The 25000-nt window shown below is 33.7% G+C and overlaps 1 protein-coding gene and 1 long non-coding RNA gene across 3 annotated transcripts in view; one reads left to right on the top strand and one right to left on the bottom strand.

Annotated features, from left to right (window-relative positions):
- The window catches only part of LOC146305364 (uncharacterized), a 27182-nt gene extending 11101 nt beyond the window's left edge, over window positions 1-16081 (top strand). The window contains exons 2-4 of the long non-coding RNA XR_014769142.1: window positions 14306-14401; window positions 14492-14606; window positions 15924-16081. This is a non-coding gene — a long non-coding RNA (uncharacterized LOC146305364). The remainder of the gene's footprint in view (window positions 1-14305; window positions 14402-14491; window positions 14607-15923) is intronic.
- Window positions 16082-21824: 5743 nt separating this feature from the next.
- The window catches only part of LOC146305363 (F-box/WD repeat-containing protein 7-like), a 29916-nt gene continuing 26740 nt past the window's right edge, over window positions 21825-25000 (bottom strand). For both annotated transcript variants that reach the window (XM_084712768.1, XM_084712769.1), the window contains exons 9-13: window positions 23723-23948; window positions 23567-23633; window positions 23150-23293; window positions 22381-22530; window positions 21825-22283 (exon numbers count right to left, since the gene is read on the bottom strand). In XM_084712768.1, coding sequence (XP_084568894.1) covers window positions 22150-22283; window positions 22381-22530; window positions 23150-23293; window positions 23567-23633; window positions 23723-23948 — 721 coding nt within the window. In that variant the 3' untranslated portion in view covers window positions 21825-22149. The remainder of the gene's footprint in view (window positions 22284-22380; window positions 22531-23149; window positions 23294-23566; window positions 23634-23722; window positions 23949-25000) is intronic.

Below are 25000 nucleotides of genomic sequence, written 5' to 3'. Positions count from 1 at the left end.
GTATGTATGTATGTATGTATGATCATATATATGGATGTATGTATGGTCATAAGTATGTATGTATGTATGTATGTATAGTCATGTGTATGTATGTACACATGTATGTATGTATGGTCATAAGTATGGATGTATGTATGTATGTATGTATGTATGTATGGTCATATGTATGTATGTATGTATGTATGGTCATATGTATGTATGCTCATATGTATGCTCATATGTATGCTTATATGTATGTATGTATGTATGTATGTATGTATGTATGTATGTATGATCACATGTATGTATGTTTGGTCATATGTATGTATGTATGGTCATAAGTATGTATGTATGTATGTATGTATGGTCATATGTATGTATGTATGGTCATAAGTATGTATGTATGTATGTATGTATGGTCATATGTATGTATGTATGTATGGTTGTATGTATGTATGTTCATATGTATGCCTGTATGGTCATAAGTATGTATGTATGTATGGTCATATGTATGTATGTATGTATGTATGTATGTATGTATGTATGTATGGTCATAAGTATGTATGTATGTATGTATGTATGTATGTATGTATGGTCATATGTATGTATGTATGTTCATATGTATGTATGTATGTATGGTCATATGTATGTATGTATGTATGTATGTATGTATGTATGTATGTATGTATGGTCATATGTATGTATGTATGTATGTATGTATGGTCATATGTATGTATGTATGTATGGTTGTATGTATGTATGCTCATATGTATGGTAATATGTATGTATGTATGTATGCTCATATGTATATGTATGTATGTTCATATGTATGTCTGTATGGTCATAAGTATGTATGTATGTATGTATGTATGGTCATATGTATGTATGTATGTATGTATGTATGTGTGTATGGTCATATATATGTATGTTCATATGTGTGTATGTATGGTCATAGGTATGTATGTATGTATGTATGTATGTATGGTCATATGTATGTATGTTCATATGTATGTATGTATGGTCATGAATATGTATGTATGTATGTATGTATGTATGTATGTATGTATGTTCATATGTATGTGTGTATGCTCATATGTATGCTGATGTGTATGGTCATATGTATGTATGTATGTATGTATGGTCATATGCATGTATGTATGTATATATGTATGGTCATAAGTATGTATGTATGTATGGTCATATGTATGTATGTATGTATGGTCATATGTATGTATGTATGGTCATAAGTATGTATGTATGTATGGTTGTATGTATGTATGTATGTATGTATTTATGTATGTATGGTCATATTTATGTATGTATGTATGTATGTATGTATGTATGGTCATATGTATGTATGTATGTATGTATTTATGTATGTATGTATGCTCATATGTGTATGTATGTATGTATGTATGTTTGCTCATATGTATGTATGTATGGTCATATGTATGTATGTTCATATGTATGTCTGTATGGTCATAAGTATGTATGTATGTATGTATGGTCATATGTATGTATGTATGTATGTATATGTATTTATGTATGTATTTATGTATTGTCATAAGTACGTATGTATGTATGATCATATGTATATATGTATGGTTATATGTATGTATGTATGTATGTATGGTCATATGTATGTATGTATGTATGTATGGTCATATGTATGTATGTATGTATGTATGTATGTATGTATGGTCATATGTATGTATGTATGTATGTATGTATGGTCATATGTATGTATGTATGTATGTATGTATGTATATGTATTTATGTATGTATGTATGGTCATAAGTACGTATGTATGTATGATCATATGTATATATGTATGGTCATATGTATGTATGTATGGCCATATATATGGTCATATGTATGTATGTATGTATGTATGTATGGTCATATGTATGTATGTATGTATGTATGGTCATATGTATGTATGTATGTATGTATGTATGGTCATATGTATGTATGTATGTATATGTATTTATGTATGTATGTATGTATGGCCATATATATGGTCATATGTATGTATGTATGTATGTATGTATGGTCATATGTATGTATGTATGTATATGTATTTATGTATGTATGTATGTATGGCCATATATATGGTCATATGTATGTATGTATGTATGTATGTATGGTCATATGTATGTATGTATGTATGTATGGTCATATGTATGTATGTATGTATGTATGTATGTATGTATGTATATGTATTTATGTATGTATGTATGTATGGTCATAAGTACGTATGTATGTATGGTCATATGTATGTATGTATGTATGTATGTATGTATGGTCATAAGTATGTATTTATGTATGTATGTATGGTCATAAGTATGTATGGTCATATGTATGTATGTATGTATGTATGGTCATATGTATGTATGTATGTATGTATGTATGTATGTATGATCATATGTATGTATGTATGCTCATATGTATGTATGCTGATATGTATGTATGCTCATATGTATGGTCATATGTATGGTTGTATGTATGTATGGTCATATGTATGTATGTATGTATGCTCATATGTATATGTATGTATGTATGTATGTATGTATGGTTATAAGTATGTATGTATGTATGTGTGTATGATCATATGTATGTATGTATGTATGCTGGTATGTATGGTCATATGTATGTATGTATGTATGTATGGTCATATGTATGTATGTATGTATGTATGTATGGTCAAGTATGTACGAGGGGCATTCAAAAAGCTCTAACACAAATGACATAAATTCAAACTGAGTCAAAATAGTGTAACAAAATGACCTTGAATCGTACCACTGATGACTTATAAACAAATTTGACAAGTTACAGCATTCTAACTTTGTTATTCAATGTTCCAGGTTACATATTGCAAAACCAACTTTTTTGACCGTCCAAAATGAGCCAATTTGAAGTTCGAGCAAACATCAAATTTTTCTTACAAAACTTCACTGGAAACCTACAGAAATCATTGAAGCTTTGCAAAATGTTCATGGAGTCTCTTCACCTTCTAGAGCCGTATTTCCAAAGTTGAAGGAACGTTTGAAAGGAACAAGATTTCAGTCCATACTTGAAGCGAAGAGGGAGGTTGTGACCTGGTTGACTAGACAAGCTCCAGAATTCTATCAAGAAGGAATTTCTCGGTGGAAACATCGCTTGCAGAAGTGTATTGAGTTAGGTGGATCATATGTTGAAAAATAATTTTGTATCTTTCATTAATAAAGTTTTTTTTCAATTTGTCTCAGAACTTTTTGAATTACTCTTGTATGTATGCTCATATGTATGTATGTATGTATGCTCATATGTATGTATGTATGTATGTATGGTCATATTTATGTATGTTCATATGTGTGTATGTATGGTCATAAGTATGTATGTATGTATGTATGGTCATATGTATGTATGTTCATATGTATGTATGTATGGTCATAAGTGTGTATGTATGTTCATATGTATGTATGTATCGTTATATGTATGTATGTATGTATGTATGGTCATAAGTATGTATGTATGTATGTATGGTCATAAGTATGTATGTATATATGTATGTATGGTCATATGTATGTATGTATGTAAGTATGTATATATGTATGTATGGTCATAAGTATGTATGTATGTATGGTCATATGTATGTATGTATGTATGGTCATATGTATGGTCATATGTATGTATGTATGTATGATCAAATGTATGTATGTATGGTCGTATGTATGTATATATGTATGTATGTATGTATGTATGGTCGTATGTATGTATGTATATATATATGTATGGTCATATGTATGTATGTATGTATGTATGTATGTTCATATGTATGTATGCTCATATGTATGGTCATATGTATGTATGTATGTATGGTCATATGTATATGTATGTATGTATGTATGTATGTTAATATGTATGTCTGTATGGTCATAAGAATGTAGGTATGTATGGTCATATGTATCTATGTATGTTCATATGTGTGTATGTTCATATGTGTGTATGTTCATATGTGTGTATTTATGGTCATAAGTATGTAAGGCAAGGCAAGGCAAGGCAATTTTATTTATATAGCAACATTCATACACAAGGCAATTCAAGGTGCTTTACAGAACTTGAAAATGCATTAAATTAGAAACAATAAAAGAACATTAAAATTGCATTTGAGATAATTAAAAACAAAACCTAAAAGCAGGACAATAAATAGTTTAAAACATTACAGAAATGCATATAAAGAAAGAAACAAACATAAAACAAAAGCGACAGCAGACAAATATAAAAACAATAGCTACAGATTATCCTAAAAATATGTAACGTATCCACTTCACTGGTAGGCTGCAGTAAACACTAATGTTTTAAGACCTGATTTAAATAAGCCGACAGTTTCAGCTGACCTCAGGTGTTCTGGAAGTTTGTTCCACAGGTGGGGAGCACATAAACTAAAGGCTGCTTCACCTTGTTTGGGTCATATGTATGTATGTTCATATGTATGTATGTATGGTCATAAGTGTGTATGTATGTTCATATGTATGTAGGTATGACCATATGTATATATGTATGGTCATATGTATGTATGCTCATATGTATGCTGATGTGTATGGTCATATGTATGTATGTATGTATGCTGATATGTATGGTCATATGTATGTATGGTCATATGTATGTATGTATGGCCATATGTATGGTCATATGTATGTATGTATGTATGTATGTATGGTCATATGTATGTATGTATGTATGGTCATAAGTACGTATGTATGTATGTACGATCATATGTATATGTATGGTCATATGTATGTATGTATGTATTTATGTATGTATGTATGTATGTATGTTCATATATATGTATGTATATATGGTCATAAGTATGTATGTATGTATGTATAGTCATGTGTATTTATGTTCAAATGTATGTATGTATGGTCATATGTATGTATGTATGTATGGTCATATGTATGTATGTATGTATGTATGTATATATGTATGTATGGTCATAAGTATGTATGTATGGTCATATGTATGTATGTATGTATGTATGGTCATATGTATGTATGTATGTATGTATGTATGTATGGTCATATGTATGTATGGTCATATGTATGTATGTATGTATGTATGAATGATCAAATGTATGTATGTATGGTCGTATGTATGTATGTATGTATATATGTATGTATGGTCATATGTATGTATGTATGTATGTATGGTCATAAGTACGTATGGTCATATGTATGGTCATATGTGTGTATATATGTATGTATGTATGGTCATATGTATGTGTGTATGTATGGTCATATGTATGTATGTATGTATGTATGTATGGTCATAAGTATGTATGTATGTATGTATGTATGTATGTATGCCTGGTGATGTATGTATGTATGGTCATCTGTATGTTTGTTCATATCTATGTATGTATGTATGGTCATATGTATGTATGTTCATATGTATGTATGTATGGTCATAAGTATGTATGTATGGTTGTATGTATGTATGTGTGTATGTATGGTCATATGTATGTATGGTCATAAGTATTTATGTATGTATGTATGTATGTTCATATGTATGTGTGTATGATCATATGTATGTATGCTGATATGTATGGTCATATGTATGTATGTATGTATTGTCATATGTATGTATGTATGTATGTATGTATGGTCATATGTATGGTCATATGTATGTATATATGTATGTATGTATGGTCATGAGTATGTATGTATGGTCATATTTATGTATGCTCATATGTATGTATGTATGTATGTATGCTCATATGTATGCATGTATGTATGTATGTATGTATGTATGTATGCATGGTCATGTATGTATGTATGGTCATCTGTATGTATGTATGGTCAAAAGTATGTACGTATGTATGTATGTATGCTCATATGTGTATGTATGTATGTATGGTCATATTTATGTATGTATGTATGTATGTATGGTCATATGTATACATACATACATACATACATACATACTTATGACCATACATACATACATACATACATACATACATACATACATACATACATATAACCATACATATCAGCATACATACATAAGACCATACATATGACCATACATACATATGACCATACACACATAAATATAACCATACACACATACATATGATCATACACACATACATATGAACATACATATATACATACTTATGACCATACATACATATGACCATACATACATACATACATACATACTTATGACCATACATACGCACATATGAACATACATACATACATACATAAATATGACCATACATACATACATACACATATGAGCATACATCCATACATACATATGACCATACATACATACTTATGACCATACATACATACATATGAACATACATACAGATGACCATACATACATACATGACCATGCATACATACATACATACATACATATGAGCATACATACATACATATGAGCATACATACATATGACCATACATACATACTTATGACCATAAATACATACATACATACATATGACCATACATATGACCATACATACATACATACATACATACATACATACATACATACATACATATGAAAATACATACATACATACATATGACCATACATATCAGCATACATACATATGATCATACACACATACATATGAACATACATACATACATACATACATACATACATACATACATACATACATATTTATGACCATACATACATACATATGACCATACATACATACATATATACATACATACTTATGACTATACATACATACATATGACCATACATACATACTTATGACCATACATACATACATTTGAACATACATACAGATGACCATACATACATACATGACCATGCATACATACATACATACATACATACATATGAGCATACATACATACATATGAGCATACATACATATGACCATACATACATACTTATGACCATAAATACATACATACATACATATGACCATACATACATACATACATATGACCATACATACATACATATATACATACATATGACCATACATATGACCATACATACATACATACATACATACATACATACATACATATGACAATACATACATACATACATATGACCATACATATCAGCATACATACATATGATCATACACACTTACATATGAACATACATACATACATACATACATACATACATACATACATATTTATGACCATACATACATACATATGACCATACATAAATACATATATACATACATACTTATGACTATACATACATACATATGACCATACATACATACTTATGACCATACATACATACATATGAACATACATACAGATGACCATACATACATACATGACCATGCATACATACATACATACATACATATGAGCATACATACATACATATGAGCATACATACATATGACCATACATACATACTTATGACCATACATACAAACAGACATACATACTTACATACATACATACATACATACATACATACATACATACATATGACCATACATATCAGCATACATACAAATGACCATACATATGACCATACATATGACCATACATACATACATATGATCATACACACATACATATGAACATACATACATATATACATACATACTTATGACCATACATACATACATATGAACATACATACATACATACATACTTATGACCATACATACATACATATGAACATACATATATATGAACATACATACATACATACATACATACGTACGTACATACATACATACATACTTATGACCATACATACATACATACTTATGACCATACATACATACATACATATGACCATACATATGACCATACATACTTATGACCATACATACATACATACTTATGACCATACATACATACATACATGCATACATACATACATACATACATATGACCATACATATCAGCATACATACATATGACCATACATATGACCATACATACATATGACCATACACACATACATATGAACATACATACATACATACATACATACATACATACATACATATTCATGACCATACATACATACATATGAACATACATACATATGACCATACATACATACATACATACATACATATGACCATACATACATACATACATATGACCATACATACATACATACATACATACATATGAGCATACATACATACATATGACCATGCATACATATATACATATATATGACCATACATATGACCATACATACATACATACATACATACATACATACATACATATGACAATACATACATACATACATACATACATATGACCATACATTTCAACATACATACATACATACATATTTATGAACATACATACATACATATGAACATACATACATACATATGAACATATATACATATGACCATACATACATACATACATACATACATACATACATACATATGACCATACATACATACATACATATGACCATACATACATACATATATACATACATACTTATGACCATACATACATACATAGATACATACATACATACTTATGACCATACAAACATACATATGAACATACATACTTATGACCATACATATACATACATACATATGACCATACATACATACATACATATGACCATACAAACATACATATATACATACATATGACCATACATACTTATGACCATACATACATACATACATACATACATATTTATGACCATACAAACATACATATGAACATACATACATACATACATACATATGACCATACATACATACATACATATGACCATACATACATACATATATACATACATATGACCATACATACTTATGACCATACATACATACATACATACTTATGACCATACATACATACATACATATGACCATACATATCAGCATACATACATATGACCATACATATGACCATACACACATACATATGACCATACACACATACATATGATCATACACACATACATATGAACATATATAAATACATACTTATGACCATACATACATATGACCATACATACATACATACATACATACTTATGACCATACATACACACATATGAACATACATACATATGACCATACATACATACATACATACATACATACTGTACATATATACATACATACATACATACATACATACATACATACATATGACCATACATACATACATACACATATGAGCATACATACATACATACATACTTTTGACCATACATACATACTTATGACCATACATACATACATATGAACATACATACAGATGACCATACATACATACATGACCATGCATACATACATACATACATACATACATACATGCATACATATGAGCATACATACATATGGCCATACATACTTATGACCATACATACATACATATATACATACATATGACCATACATATGACCATACATACATACATACATACATACATATGACAATACATACACACATACATATGACCATACATACATACATATATACATAAGTTTGTATGTATGTTGATATGTATGTATGTATGATCATATGTATATATGTATGGTCATATGTATGTATGCTGATATGTATGGTCATATGTATGTATGGCCATATGTATGTATGGTCATAAGTATGTATGTATGTATGTATGTTCATATGTATGTATGTATGGTCATAAGTATGTATGTATGTATGTATGGTCATAAGTATGTATGTACGTATGTATGGTCATATGTATGTATGTATGTAAGTATGTATATATGTATGTATGATCATATGTATGTATGCTGATATGTATGGTCATATGTATGTATGTATGTATTGTCATATGTACGTATGTATGTATGTATGTATGGTCATATGTATGGTCATATGTATGTATATATGTATGTATGTATGGTCATATGTATGTATGTATGTATGTATGTATATATGTATGTATGTATTTATGGTCATAAGTATGTATGTATGGTCATATGTATGTATGCTCATATGTATGTATGTACGTATGTATGTATGGTCATATGTATGTATGTATGTATGTATGTATGTATGTATGCATGGTCATGTATGTATGTATGGTCATCTGTATGTATGTTCATATGTATGTATGTATGTATGGTCATAAGTATGTATATATGGTCATAAGTATGTATGTATGCTCATATGTGTATGTATGTATGTATGGTCATATGTATGTATGTATATATGTATGTATGTATGGTCATATGTATGTATGTTCATATGTGTGTATGTATGGTCATAAGTATGTATGTATGTATGTATGGTCATATGTATGTATGGTCATAAGTATGTATGTATGTATGTATGTTCATATGTATGTGTGTATGATCATATGTATGTGTGTATGGTCATATGTATGTGTGTATGGTCATACGTATGTATGGTCATATGTATGGTCTTATGTATGTATGCTAATATGTATGGTCTTATGTATGTATGTATGTATGGTCATAAGTATGTATGGTCATATGTATGGTCATATCTATGTATGTATGTATGGTCATAAGTATGTATGTATGTATGTATGTTCATATATATGTATGTTCATATGTATTTATGTATGGTCATAAGTATGTATGTATGTATGTATGTTCATATGTATGTGTGTATGATCATATGTATGTATGTATGTATGGTCATATGTATGTATATATGTATGTATGTATAGTCATATGTATGTATGTATGTATGGTCATATGTATGTATGTATGTATGTATGTATGGTCATATGTATGTATGCTCATATGTATGTATGCTGATATGTATGGTCATATGTATGTATGTATGTATGTATGTATGTATGGTCATAATTATGTATGGTCATATGTATGGTCATATGTATATATATGTATGTTTGTATGGTCATATGTATGTATGTATGTATGGTCATAAGTATGTATGTATATATGTATGTATGTATGGTCATATGTATGTATGTATGTATGTATGTATGTATGTATTTTCATATGTATGTATGTTCATATGTATGTCTATATGGTCCTAAGTATGTATGTATGGTCATATGTATGTATGCTCATATGTATGTATGTATGTATGTATGTATGTATGGTCATATGTATGCATGTATGGTCATAAGTATGTATGTATGTATGTATGTATGTGTGTATGTATGTATGGTCATATGTATGGTCATATGTATGTATATATGTATGTATGTATGGTCATATGTATGTATGTATGGTAATATGTATGTATGTGTGTATGTATGTATGTATGCATGGTCATGTATGTATGTATGGTCATCTGTATGTATGTTCATATCTATGTATGTATGTATGGTCATATGTATGGTCATATGTATGTATATATGTACGTATGTATGGTCATATGTATGTATGTATGTATGGTCATATGTATGTATGTATGTATGTATGGTCATAAGTATGTATGTATGGTCATATGTATGTATGTATGTATGTATGTATGTATGGTCATAATTATGTATGTATGTATGGTCATAAGTATGTATGGTCATATGTATGGTCATATGTATGTATATATGTATGTTTGTATGGTCATATGTATGTATGTATGTATGGTCATATGTATGTATGTATGTATATGTATGGTCATAAGTATGTATGTTCATATGTATGTTTGTATGGGCATAAGTATGTATGTATGTATCTATGTATGTATGTATGGTCATAAGTATGTATGTATATATGTATGTATGTATGTTCATATGTATGTATGTATGTATGTACGTATGTATGTATGTATGTATGTATGGTCATATGTATGTATGTTCATATGTATGTATATATGGTCCTAAGTATGTATGTATGGTCATATGTATGTATGCTCATATGTATGTATGTATGGTCATATGTATGCATGTATGTATGTATGTATGCATGGTCACGTATGTATGTATGGTCATCTGTATGTATGTTCATATGTATGTATGTATGGTCATAAGTATGTATGTATGTATGTATGGTCATATGTATGTATGTGTGTATGTATGTATGGTCATATGTATGGTCATATGTATGTATATATGTATGTATGTATGGTCATATGTATGTATGTATGTATGTATGGTCATATGTATGTATGTATGTATGTATGTATGGTCATATGTATGCATGTATGTATGTATGTATGTATGTATGTATGCATGGTCATGTATGTATGTATGGTCATCTGTATGTATGTTCATATGTATGTATGTATGGTCATAAGTATGTATGTATGGTCATAAGTATGTATGTATGTATGTATGTATGTATGGTCATATGTGTATGTATGTATGTATGGTCATATGTATGTATGTTCATATGTGTGTATGTATGGTCATAAGTATGTATGTATGTATGTATGTATGGTCATATGTATGTATGGTCATAAGTATGTATGTATGTATGTTCATATGTATGTGTGTATGATCATATGTATGTGTGTATGGTCATATGTATGTGTGTATGGTCATATGTATGGTCATATGTATGTATGGTCATAAGTATGTATTTATGTATGTATATATGGTCATATTTATGTATGTATGTATGGTCATATGTATGTATGTATGTATGGTCATAAGTATGTATGTATGTATGTATGTATGTATGTATGTATGTTCATATGTATGTGTGTATGATCATATGTATGTATGTATGGTCATATGTATGTATGCTGATATGTATGGTCATATGTATGTATGTATGTATGGTCATATGTATGTGTGTATGTATGTATTTATGGTCATAAGTACGTATGGTCAAATGTATGGTCGTATGTATGTATATATGTGTGTATGTATGGTCATATGTATGTATGTATGGTAATATGTATGTATGTGTGTATGTATGTATGTATGTATGCATGGTCATGTATGTATGTTCATATCTATTTATGTATGTATGGTTATAAGTATGTATGTATGTATGTATGTATGGTCATATGTATGTATATATGTACGTATGTACGTATGTATATATATATATATGTATGTATGTATGGTTATCTGTATTTTATGTATGTTTATATTTATCTATGTATGGTCATAAGTATGTATAAATGTATGGTCATATGTATGTATGTATGTTCATATGTATGTATGTATGGTCATAAGTATGTATGTATGGTCATATGTATGTATGTATGTATGTACGTATGTATGTATGGACATATGTATGTATGTTCATTTGTATGTATGTATGTATGGTTATATGTTTGTATGTATGGTCATATGTATGTATGTATGTTCATATGTATGTATGTATGGTCATATGTATGTATGTATGTATGTATGTATGTATGTATGTATGGACATATGTATGTATGTTCATTTGTATGTATGTATGTATGTATGGTTATATGTATGTATGTATGGTCCATAAGTCCTAAGTTCCTTTGAACTCCTCCTCCCCTCCTTTCCTTTCCTCTCACATGTTTTACAGTTTTATTGCCTAGAGGTCATATAAATAGTGAGCATCATACCCTCAGACTGTTTCATGTGGTTTCAGTGAGCAGGAAGAAAACAATTCAGAGAAGCTAACTGCTAACATGTGCTCCTGTGAGCCTGAACTCAACATTTATTTCATTCATTTTATCAATGAAGCTCCGGCACACATAAAATCACCTCCTACGTGTTTTCACTTTACTTCTCGTTCAGGATGTTGGAGCCAGTTTGGTTGCGTAATGTTACCTCCTCACTAACAGACACCCACATACTGAAAAACACACACACACACACACACACACACACACACCGAGCTGAGCTGTGGGCGCTGACACAGACTGCGGAGCTGTCAGGAAATGTGGAGGAAGATGAAGAGGAGTTCTGTCTCTGTTAAAAAAACACAAATCTTTGTTTAAGAAACAGTCGTAGTTTGGGCAGATTTTGGAAGATCATAACACGTCCAACAACACCAGCAGGAAAAACTACATTTACTAGAATTAATTTTGGATATAAATCTCAATAATGAACTCCTGCAGTCCAACACTCAGCATTATACAAGAACAAATTATCACTAAAAAGACATTAAAGGGATAGTTTTTGATCTTTTGAATCTACCCAATTTAGATGGCAGTCAGCACGACCAGAGTACACCTAAAAAAATTAGGTAACTGAAGTTACAGTGCTCAAAGTCGTTTTTCATGCAGTAATGCCTAAACTATTTAATGGTTTCAGCTTCACAAAATGTTCAAATGTCATGTGACTGTATTTTTCATTTGTGTGTCTGTGTGTGTTTTCCTTTTCCCTTGTGTTCCCCTGTGTGTGTGTCTCTGTCTCGGCGGGTGTGGTGTTTGTATATTTGTGTCCTCTCTCACTCTCCAGGGTCCTGGATCACTGCTCAACCTGCACACCTGCCATCAATCAGCTCGTCACCTGTCCCTGCAGCTCGGTCCTGAGTCTTCTCCTGCTCACTGCCAGGTTGTTTTCACAGCTTCACTGGTAGTCACACATTACAGATTTATGATTTGTGTCTTTGTGTTTCCTAGCTTGTGTTGTCTCTCGCCTCAGGATTATTCCTCATCCACCTGCTACCCCTTATGAAACTGCACCCTGCCTTTACCATCCACCCTCAGTTTTCACCATCGCCTGCCGCTCATCCTCTCCGTTCCATCTCATCCTGCAGGTAATGCAGTCTTAACATCACCTTACCTCCATGTCTGTGTTCTGTGTTTGGGTCCACCCTTAATCACTGTAACAGATTTGCTTCTTTGCTCATCTTAAATGACAGTAAACTCAGTACATTTTGAGGTTCACCTTGCTGTTACACAGCCTTTTCTCTCGGAAACCACCTTTATTTAAGCTAAATATCACTCTCTCCAAACCAACCAAGCTCCATGGGTAAAATCAGCAATTTTACCTTGCAGAACACAGGAGTTGCTGGTGTACTGCAGCTGCAATTTTTTAGTTTGTTTGTGTTATTGTGTGACTTCAGTGCTTTGAATGGTTAGTTCAAATTCCCCAAAGTCACTTAATAACATAAACAAACTAACAGATTGAGGCACCTGTAGACCAACAACTCCTGTGTTCTGTGAAATAAAAATATTGATTTCGACAATGGAGTTTGGTTGGTTTGGAGCAAGCAATATTTTCATTATGCAATGTCAATTTCCTGTCAGAAATGGCTGTCTGATGGCAATGTGAAAATATTCTACCACCTTCTACTGAAGGGAATATAGCAACTATGGATAGATACCTCATACAACTTCCTTTCACAAATTCTGAACTATCCCTTTAAGTAAAGATCAGGAAAAACAAAATCCATAATCAGAATTTTTTCACTGCTTTACCTTGTTGTCAGACAGCCCCTTCTGAGAAGAAACTGCAGTTATTTTAGACAAAAATCGTTCTCTCCAAACCAACCAAACTCCATGGGCAAAATCAGCAATTTTACCTTGCAGAGCACATAAGTTGCTGGTCTACCACCATCTCCATCTGTCATTTGTTTGTGTTATTGTGTGACTTTTTTGAATCTGAACTAACCTTTTAAAACACCATAGTCATACAATAACACAAACAACCTGACTGACTGAGGCAGCAGTGGACCGGCACCTCCTGTGTTCTGCAAGGTAAAATTGCTGTTTTTTTCCATGGAGTTTGGTTAGTTCGGAGAGCGCAATATTTGGCTTATATAACACCTGTTTCCTGTCAGAAAAGGTTAAGTGCTGAAACCCCACTTCAAACATACAAACTATCCCTTTAATGCATCAGTATTTATAATGCAACACTACAATTTAAATTTATTCTTAAAACGGGATATTCTGCATAATGAGAATGTTTTTACTTTTGATACCTTAAGTACATTTTCCTGATTGTACTTTACTTAAATTTTTTAATGCAGTACTTTTACTTGTAATGGAGTATTTTTACAGTGTGGTATTAATACTTGAGTATCTACTTCAAACACTTTGTCACATTCTTCTTTCTTTGTGCTTCTTTACAGTCAGTTTGCAGGTTTTTTTGTGGAAAGCCAGTCGCCGCTGACAGTTTAGTCGCGCTGCTGCCCCTCCACCCCCCCCAACATCGTTACCATGGAAACCTCCCCATCAGTTTCTGGGCCAAACAGGCTGGATACACACACCGGCTGTGTGTGTGTGAGAGACTGCAGTGAGTTATTTTTTTCTTTTTTAACTTGTATTTCTGCAGGCGGCTTCACTCTGATTTACATTCACACAGACACTCTGCAGGGTTTTTACACTCTGTCTCGCTCCAAGGCTCCTCCGGCAGGCAGCTCCTGTTTAAAAACTGCTGCATTTAAACCCTAATTAATACTCTTTCATTATTCATATATTATTACAAACTTTATTCTCCGTGCACAGTATGCTGAACTGTATATTCGCCCCCGTTCTGAACGTTTATCTGCTCTGTTCTGTGCTGATTAAAAGATTCTCAAGGTTAGACCACCAATTACTTTCAATTAGTTAATTATAAGTGCGCTAATTAAACACGGTCTCTTATTTTCCATATAATTAGGAACAAATTACAAAGTCCCTTCTGAAAAAATGTCAGAATTATTATAAAATTACAGACGTGTGAGATAAGAGGCCCTGTCCACTTTTCTTACATGATTCAGTATAAACAGAATATTAATTTTTCATATTTTCTCTATAATTTATCATTTAAAAGTACTGTTGCCCCCTGGAAGTCATCAGCTGAGAACACATTAAAGGGACATTTCACCCACAAATTAAAAATACATACTTTACATAATCTCATTACGTGTAATTTGTTACTGATTACAAAGTGTTAACAAAGAATATGATAACATTACATTTCTCTAACTTTTTCTTTTAGTACTTTTTAAACTCCAATATCAAAAATACATATTTTTCCTCTGGCCTGTAGTACTTTTTATTACTGTAGATATTTTTGGTGTGAGCTGCAGAGATGTCTTGAATATAATTGGACTAAATGGCACTCGGCTTGTGCTGCTCCAAGCTCCAAAAAAGTACATTTGAAAAATTTAAAACTAGTGTCTCTTTCCAGAAATCATGACCCAGATACACAAGACAACCCACTGAGCCTGTTGTGAACAGTTTCATGTAGGAGCTACTTTCTTTCTGCAGTTGAATCTCCTGGAACTAACTTTTTGTAAAGTTGTGTGGTATATTGCAATAATAATGTATGTTGGTCAGAAAATCAGACGCCTGGACTTGCCTCAGCACACCGTTTGGGAACCATCACCTTAGATTGAGCCCTTTACATCAACAGACGGAGCGGTTCCTCCTCCACAAAGGCTGCCGTGTTCCACTGACGTGCTTCTACAGGAGCCTAGAACAGACAAACCAAACAGTGGCCCTTAATATGGTGTTTCATATTTTGGGAGAGGGAGAGATACAAGCCTCTAAAGTCCTGAAAGGCGATTTAAAAAAATGCACACAAGATATTAGGGAGAGAATTAATGGAGCTCATTCAGTTTAATTTTCTGCAGAGCCCCTTAAGTCCCATAAAGAGTGGTGAGTAACAGCTTTCTAATTTCTGTTATTTCTACGTGGCGATGCATAACAGACCGTTGCTATGGACACAGTTCTGATCATAAACTCTGGAGGAACAGGAAAATCATAAAATGATTTTAAAATTATATTTTTTTTTTGTCAAATTATTGATTTGCTTGGTACATAATCATATAACAAGCGGGATAATTTACAGTGAGCAGGTCCCTTTTGCAAAATAAAGCCATTAAATCATCTTAAAATTAATATTAGCGGGATAATTTATAGCGAGTAGGTTGCTACTGTGAAATAAACCCCTCTGTGGTGATTCAAGCTTCCTGCTTATTACGCTGCTTCTTACCAAAATAAAAAAAAATCATTAATTTGACACAAAATACTAATTTCTAAATGATTTTTGTGGATTTAAGAATAATTTTATTACTCCTCCAGAGTCTATGATCAGAACTGCGTCCACAGCAGCGTCTGCAGTTCACAAATAACAGACCTTAAGATGCTCTATGCTCTGATGCGGCTGCTCTGATAAATAAATTCATCCTGTATCTCGTGAACATTACATTTATAAATAATTAATGCTTTTTGACCTTAGTGCAGAACTTTCAGTCTCTTTTTGTTTACTAAACTTACTGTTATGCAAGACTGCAAATTCATTTTATCCCGAATTCATCGCAGATGTGACGACTTCAGGCAATAAACCCGATTCTGAGTATGAAACCACAAAAGAAGCACGTGGCTACATTATGGCTGAAGTGAAACAAACTGTAATAACACAGTTCTTAAAATTCAAATTCTGTGTTTCCTCCAAATTAGCGTTCAGTTTTAAATGTTTTTCTGAGAAAATGCCATCAAAATACAAGCCGTCTCTTCCAGCGAAGCAGAAAATGAGTCAAATCTGTTAAATTTCTGTTAAATAAAACAAAGATCATCTTTAAAAGATAAACAGAGCTGGAAACATTACAGCTTCTTTGCTTCCAATCAGAAAATAAGTGGAAAAATCTGTTTTTATTGTCCATAAAATGCTTCAGACGTGTGAGAAAGAACGAGTCAAACACTCTGCGCTTTATAAAACTCATCTTTATTGATCCACGTTCATCCCTCCGTCCTCTTTCATCCTCTCCTCCTCCCCTCCAGCATCAACAATATTTCCTCTGTTTCTTCTTATAAAAAGCTGAATATGTACATCCTCTCTGTATTTACAGTATCTTACATGATGACATCGTCAGGACAGCGTCGCCGCTCCACAGCCTCACACCTGCAAAGGTCAACTTCTCCAGGAGGAAGAGCGCGCCGCCTGAAATACCACTTGTTGCTGGGGGAAATATCACCCAAATCTCTGCTTATTGGCTGGAGGTGTTGCCTGGCAACCACAGCTTATCGGATTATTATCTGGTAAGGGGAGTTGTTTTTAATTATTTATCTTTTTTTTTAAATATTTCACAAGCTAAGGGAAACATGAAGAGTGACCCTTCAGAGATTAAAAAACAGATGAATCAAAGGTCTGATATGGAAGCTCAGAAAGGCCAAAATAGTTTGATTTTTTCTATATTGTGAAATACAAATCCAAAAAAAAAAAAAACCTAGTTTTTGAAATTTCAAAACATAAATTACCCTTTTTGAAATGTCAAAAATAACATAAATTCAGTGGTATTTAGATTTAAACATTCAAGTGCTCTGTAGTGATTTAATTTCACCATTAAATTGTCAGTTGCTTACAAGATTCGGTGGCCTTTCTTTGCTTCCTCAGCCTCTTTGTAGGTTGAGTTTCCTGCACTTTTGGTTATTCTGCTGTAGAGTTAAATTATGAGTAAAAGTAAAACAGAAATCACTGAAAAATATGAGTAAAAATCACTTAACAAAGCAGGTTTAGGAGTAAATTAAGTGCTTTTTCTTGTTTTTCTGATCTTAAAGGGATAGTGTGGGTTATTTGAGGTAGTGTTGTATGAGTGATTTATCCATAATCTAACTATCACCTGTAGTAGATGGTGGTACACCATTTCCACTGCTTTACCTTGTTGTCAGACAGCTTTTTGCAACAGAAAACCACTGTTATTTAAGCCAGATATTGTTCTCTCCAAACCAACCAAACTCCACTGACAAAATCAGCCATTTTAATTTGCACAACACAGGTGTTGTTCGTCTACTACCGCCTCAATTGGTTATTTTATTTTTTATTTTTTGTTATTGTGCAACCTCAGTAAATCTGAAATAACCTTTTAAAATACAGAAGTTGCACAGTAACACAAACAAAAGTAACCAAACGAGGCAACAGTAAATCCAGCACCTCCTGTGTTCTGTAAGGTAAAATTGCTGATTTTGTTGATGGAGTTTGGTTGGTGTGGACAGAACGATACTTGGCTGTAAAGCAGTGAAAATATTAAAGTGCACACTTAAACTGGCAGTACGTCATATGACCCCAATTCAGATAATCCAAACTATCCCTTTAGGTTTGCAGGAACAGGAAGTGAAATATGTAAAACAGGTCAAGCTAATATATTTGGAACAAAAAGCACATGATTACTCAGTGATTTAGTGTTCAGTAAAGATACAGTCTCACTACTCAGAGTAGTAAAAACACAGGTGTGACTTGAAACATTAATATTTTAGTGCCCCAGTAAACCTTGACAGTGAGTCAGGAACCTGAAACTCTTAAATTTTATTATTTACACCTGTGCTTCTCCTACTGTGACATGTTAATCTTTGAAAAAGAACTGCAGTGGTCTGTACCACCTCTATTGGCAGCAATACTGAGGATTTTTCATTATGAGCTAAATTGCACCATAAAGCATTGCAACATGTGGGTCTGTGAGTGATTTAGTGTGCAGTAAACTTGTAAAGTTTTATAGAGGTGACCAGCAGCTTGGAGTAATAACAATAATCCTCCTCAGCCTTTAAAATCATGTTTTTAACTTTAGAAAAGGCGGCTATTAAAGCTTGAATGAAAGTGAGGGTTTGTTTGTATTCCGGCAGATGTGAGGCTGTGGTTGTGTACTGGATTATACTGGTTTCTGCGTGGTTCAATCCTCCGTCTCTGCTGGATGGGAAACTTCTATTCCCCAAGAATTCAGCAGCCTTTCTCCTGGTTTCACCAGTTCAGATAGCGGTCAGTGTTTTCCTGCTCCGTCGCAGCTCCAAACATATGTTACAGTACTGCAGGGCCAAAACACACGGAGAACATTTAGAGGCAACGGAGACGGGCAACTTCACCTGCAACTATAGGAGATAAAAAAAACAAAACAAAACAGAAAAGACAAAGAAAAAGACTTCTGATATGAAAACAATACTGACTAACTGAGATTGTGTTGACTGTACTTCACATTTATGTTAAACAACGTTGCCCGTCTGCTGTGGAAGCTCATTTCTGCCAAAGAAAAACATCCTTTAAGTCAATATAATGAGAAACTTTAAAGAAAGTTAGTATCTTAAAATTATGTATGGAGACATACTGCTGTCATGAAAAAGAAAAATGGATCAGTATCATGTTATAACTCAAAGTCTGTTGTTAGAACAAGATATTTTTGTGTTTTATATATAACGCAATATCTAGTTACACATAATGAAATATTTCCATGTTATATATAACAAGATGTTTTCATGCCATAAGATACTTTCGTGTTAAAACGAGATGCTTTAATGGTTATATAACGAGAATGTCTTAATGTTATGACATGAAAAATTTTTATAACAAGAAACTTCTTGTAAACTATTTTCATTTTGTGATAACGTCACCTTATAAAAAGTTATTACGTATTATTAGAATACTTCTCACGTTATAACATGATAACTTATATTGCTACAATGTAACGTTAACTAAATATAACAGTGAAATATTTCACGTTATAACAGAATAAATAGTACACCGTATAACAAGAAAACCTTAAGTTTCAGTGGTAATAACATGTAAATATCTTGTTATAACCTGAAAATCATCTTGTAATAACAAAGTTTTCATGCAATAATATGATTCTGATCCATTTTTCTGGCGTGGCAGCAACATGCTGCTGTAATTTTTGTAATTTTAAGATCGTTTTCTGTTCACGTTTCTCATCTTAATGTCTTAAATTATTTTTTTTCGTCATGTTGGTGTAAATGTGTTTCCTCAGTGTTGCCTCAAAATGTTGCCCGTGTGTCTCCGGCCTTAAAGATTTGGTACATTTGGATTGGTTTGTTTAAACGGCGACGTTGACCTCCTCATTGGTTCAGCAGCAATAAAAGTCAATGCCCTCGTCCACCATTGGTTGGATCCTCTGCATCAGTTACATTCAACCATCATCATCGTCGTCACTTCAGTCCATCGTTTTCTCTTAACCTTCGTCTCTGAACCGTCTGCCTGTCTGTCAAACATTCACATGTTGTCGTAGAAACCATTTACATCCACGTTTCTGTCCGTCAGAGCGTTAAAAACATTCATGTGTCGCTGAGGCCGCCATGTTGGAAGCCGTTTTGTGATGATGGTCATTTGAGTGCGACTTGATTGTGGCGTTGTCCAGTTCAGTGCAGCGTTAAACTCTTGTCTTTATCATGTTGTGACTCGTCCACGTTTTGTCCATCCAGCTGTCCTCGTAACGTGTCCGTCTGTCTGCCAGCCAATCAGGACGCGTCGTAACATTCATAACTGTCAGTCTGACTGTTGAAAAAACTGGATCCAGACGTGACTTTGGTCAAAAAAATAAACTCCCAAATGTTCTCTTGTCTCCGTTTGATGACATCACTCTGTCCACCTCAGTCTGTCTCTTTCTTCCTGTCGTCCAGGTCGAAGTCCAGGACCAGCAGTTTGGTTTCCTCCGTTCCGTTCCTGCTGCCAGCGGCGCACACCAGCCGAGTGTCGGACGCTCTGATTCGCCACACAACACCACCTGCACAGACAGGAAGACATGTGATTGGTTAAGACTCAGACGTCTCTAACAGGTGAGTGGACAGTGCGTGTGGGTGGGTGGGGTTGGCGGTCCTGACCTGATCCCCGGCTCTGCAGCGCCACCACGTCTCGTAGCCAGGCGCCGGTCCTCAGGTCCCACAGTTTGACCGTCCCGTCGTCGGAGCTGGACAGAACGAGACCTCTGCAGAACTGCAGACACGTCACCGCAGACTGGTGCTTGTTGGGACCTGAAGATGAAAGAAAGATGAAAAAAAGTGATGTCTCTGATTGGCCGAGCTTGCTTGTTGCCATGGAAATGTTTCCCGTCCCTGCGAATGGGTAGTTCTGCTAGCAGGCGGGCTAGTTAGGTAGCTAACATGCACAGTCCTGTACCTTTTGTCTTTTTCTGTTTTCAAATCTTTCTTTTAGTCAGAATCAAATGTTTTCTGGTCGTCTGTCAGACTCCAAACTCTTTCTGTAAGGATGTTCTGAAACGTCACCAGAGTGAATGATGGGAAATTTACTTGCTACATTCAAACTCTTAAGTAAACAGAATATATGTATTATCAGAAAAATGTACTCAAAGTATCAACGAACTCATTCTGCAGAAAATCTATTTCTTTGTTGTCCTTTCACTCTGGCTCTCCCTCGTCTCCTTGTTGCCTTTGTTTCCTTCACCCTCCACTCTTTGTTCCTTGTTTCCTTCATATCTGTTCCCATGTTTCCTCTCTTCCTCCCGCAGGACTGCAGACTTTCATGTGTTTTACTGCTGAGTCGACACACAGCGTCTCTCACCTTCATGCTGCTCTCATTGTTTTCTCTGACACACACACACAGAGGAGGACGACATTGTTCTCCGTCTCTCACCTTGCAGCGTGTGGAGACACTGTCCCGTCCGGACGTCCCACACTCGGACCGTCGAGTCGGCGTTCCCGGACACCAGGATGTTGTCCCGCAGCTCCATGCCGCTGGTCAGTGATTGGTGGCCCGTCAGCGTGTGGACACACCCACCTGGACAGGAAACACACACACAGCATCAGTTAAACTGTTTTATCTCTAAATGGTTCTACAGGACAAACACAACAGTTTGTCCGTCTGTCAGTAGCCTTCACAGACACAACAGTTTGTGAAGGCTACTGACAGACGGACAGACATTTCCTATATATTTTTATTTTATTCTAGTTCGTTTTGTAAACACACAATATTGTTTCATATATTTAAATGCTTAATCAGTGTGAACAGAATGTTTTCCGTTCATGTTGGACAGACAGAAGTGATCAGTACCTGTCTCTGCGTCCCAGACTCTGATTGAAGTGTCCAACGAGCCGCTCACCACAAACACACCATCAAACTGGAGAGAGAGGGAGAAGGTCAAATTTCTGTTTTCACAGTTCAGCTCTTACATCCAGCGCCTCTGTTCAGGTGTGTGTGTGTGTTTACCTGCAGTGAGTACACTCTGTTGGTGTGTCCCTGCAGTGTGTGAAGACACGCCTCTGTCTCGGGGTCCCACACCTTCACCATGTAGTCGTAGCCGCCCGACACCACGCGGCGGCCGTCGTACTGGACGCAGCGCACTGCCGCCACGTGGCCCGTCAGCACGTGCTCGCAGCGGCCCGTCGACACGTCCCACACGCGCAGCGTCGTGTCCCGTGAGCCCGACACCACCCTGAGAGACGGAGGGAGAGGAGTGTGACATCACTGCAGTGTCAAGTGTGTCTTATTAGTGTGTGTTCGTGCTGTGTGACCCAGTTTCATCCTTTCTGTGCCTCTGTGTGTGTTTACTGTACATGTAAATGAGTGTGTGTGTGTGTGTGCATGCATTTCCTATGAACAGAATCTGGGTATATATAGTGTTTGAGTGTGTGTGTTATTATTGTGTATTTGTGTAGTTTCTATTTATGGTGTTAACATTAATTTATTATGTATGCGTGTGTATATAATTAGTGTGTGGCATAATAAAGTGTGTACGCCTCGTTCTACTGTGTTTATCTAGGTGTATTTTTGTGTATCTACTGTATGCGTTTTAAGTTTTATTCAGAAAGCTTTATTTTAATGAATTCAGATTTAATTAAAACTAAAATGTGCAAAATTCTTAAATGCAAAACAAGCTTTGTTGCTGACAACTAAATAAATAAACTTTCTATCATAGAAAAAAAAAGTTTTGTTATTTCGAGATAATAGAATAATTTTGTTACCTCAAGATAACAAAGCTTTGTTTATCTCGAGGTAACAAGATAATTAACCTGTTATCATGAGAAAAATGAACTTTGTTATTTCAAGATAATGAAATAATTAATCCACAATCTCAAGAAAACCAGCTTTGTCTCGAGATAACGAAATAATTCTTGAGAAAACAAGCTTTATCTCAGAATATCAAAAATAATTGTTATCACGAGAAACTGAGCTTCGATGTCTCGAGATAATGAAATAATCTGTTATCATGAGAAACTGAGTTTTGTTGTCAGGATAACTAAATAATTAACTTGATATCACAAGAGAACAAACTTCGTGATCCGTGATCTTGAGATAACGACATTAAAAACATAATTACAAATTTAGTGGTGGATTTAATTACAGTAAAACTGAATAAAGTTTAGTTTATAATCAAGTAGTTCAGGCAGAGGGACTGTGTGGGTTTATGTACAATCAATACACTACACTAATGTTATTCTGGTTACCATGGAGACGAGCAGCAGACGTGTGTGTCAAGAGAGTATA

The sequence above is a fragment of the Lutjanus erythropterus genome, chromosome 23, assembly GCF_056507025.1.
Source record: "Lutjanus erythropterus isolate fLutEry1 chromosome 23, fLutEry1.hap2, whole genome shotgun sequence".
In the NCBI taxonomy this organism is placed as follows: domain Eukaryota; kingdom Metazoa; phylum Chordata; class Actinopteri; order Lutjaniformes; family Lutjanidae; genus Lutjanus; species Lutjanus erythropterus.
Note: the sequence above shows the minus strand (reverse complement) of the source record. Positions and strands in the feature narration are given on the sequence as shown.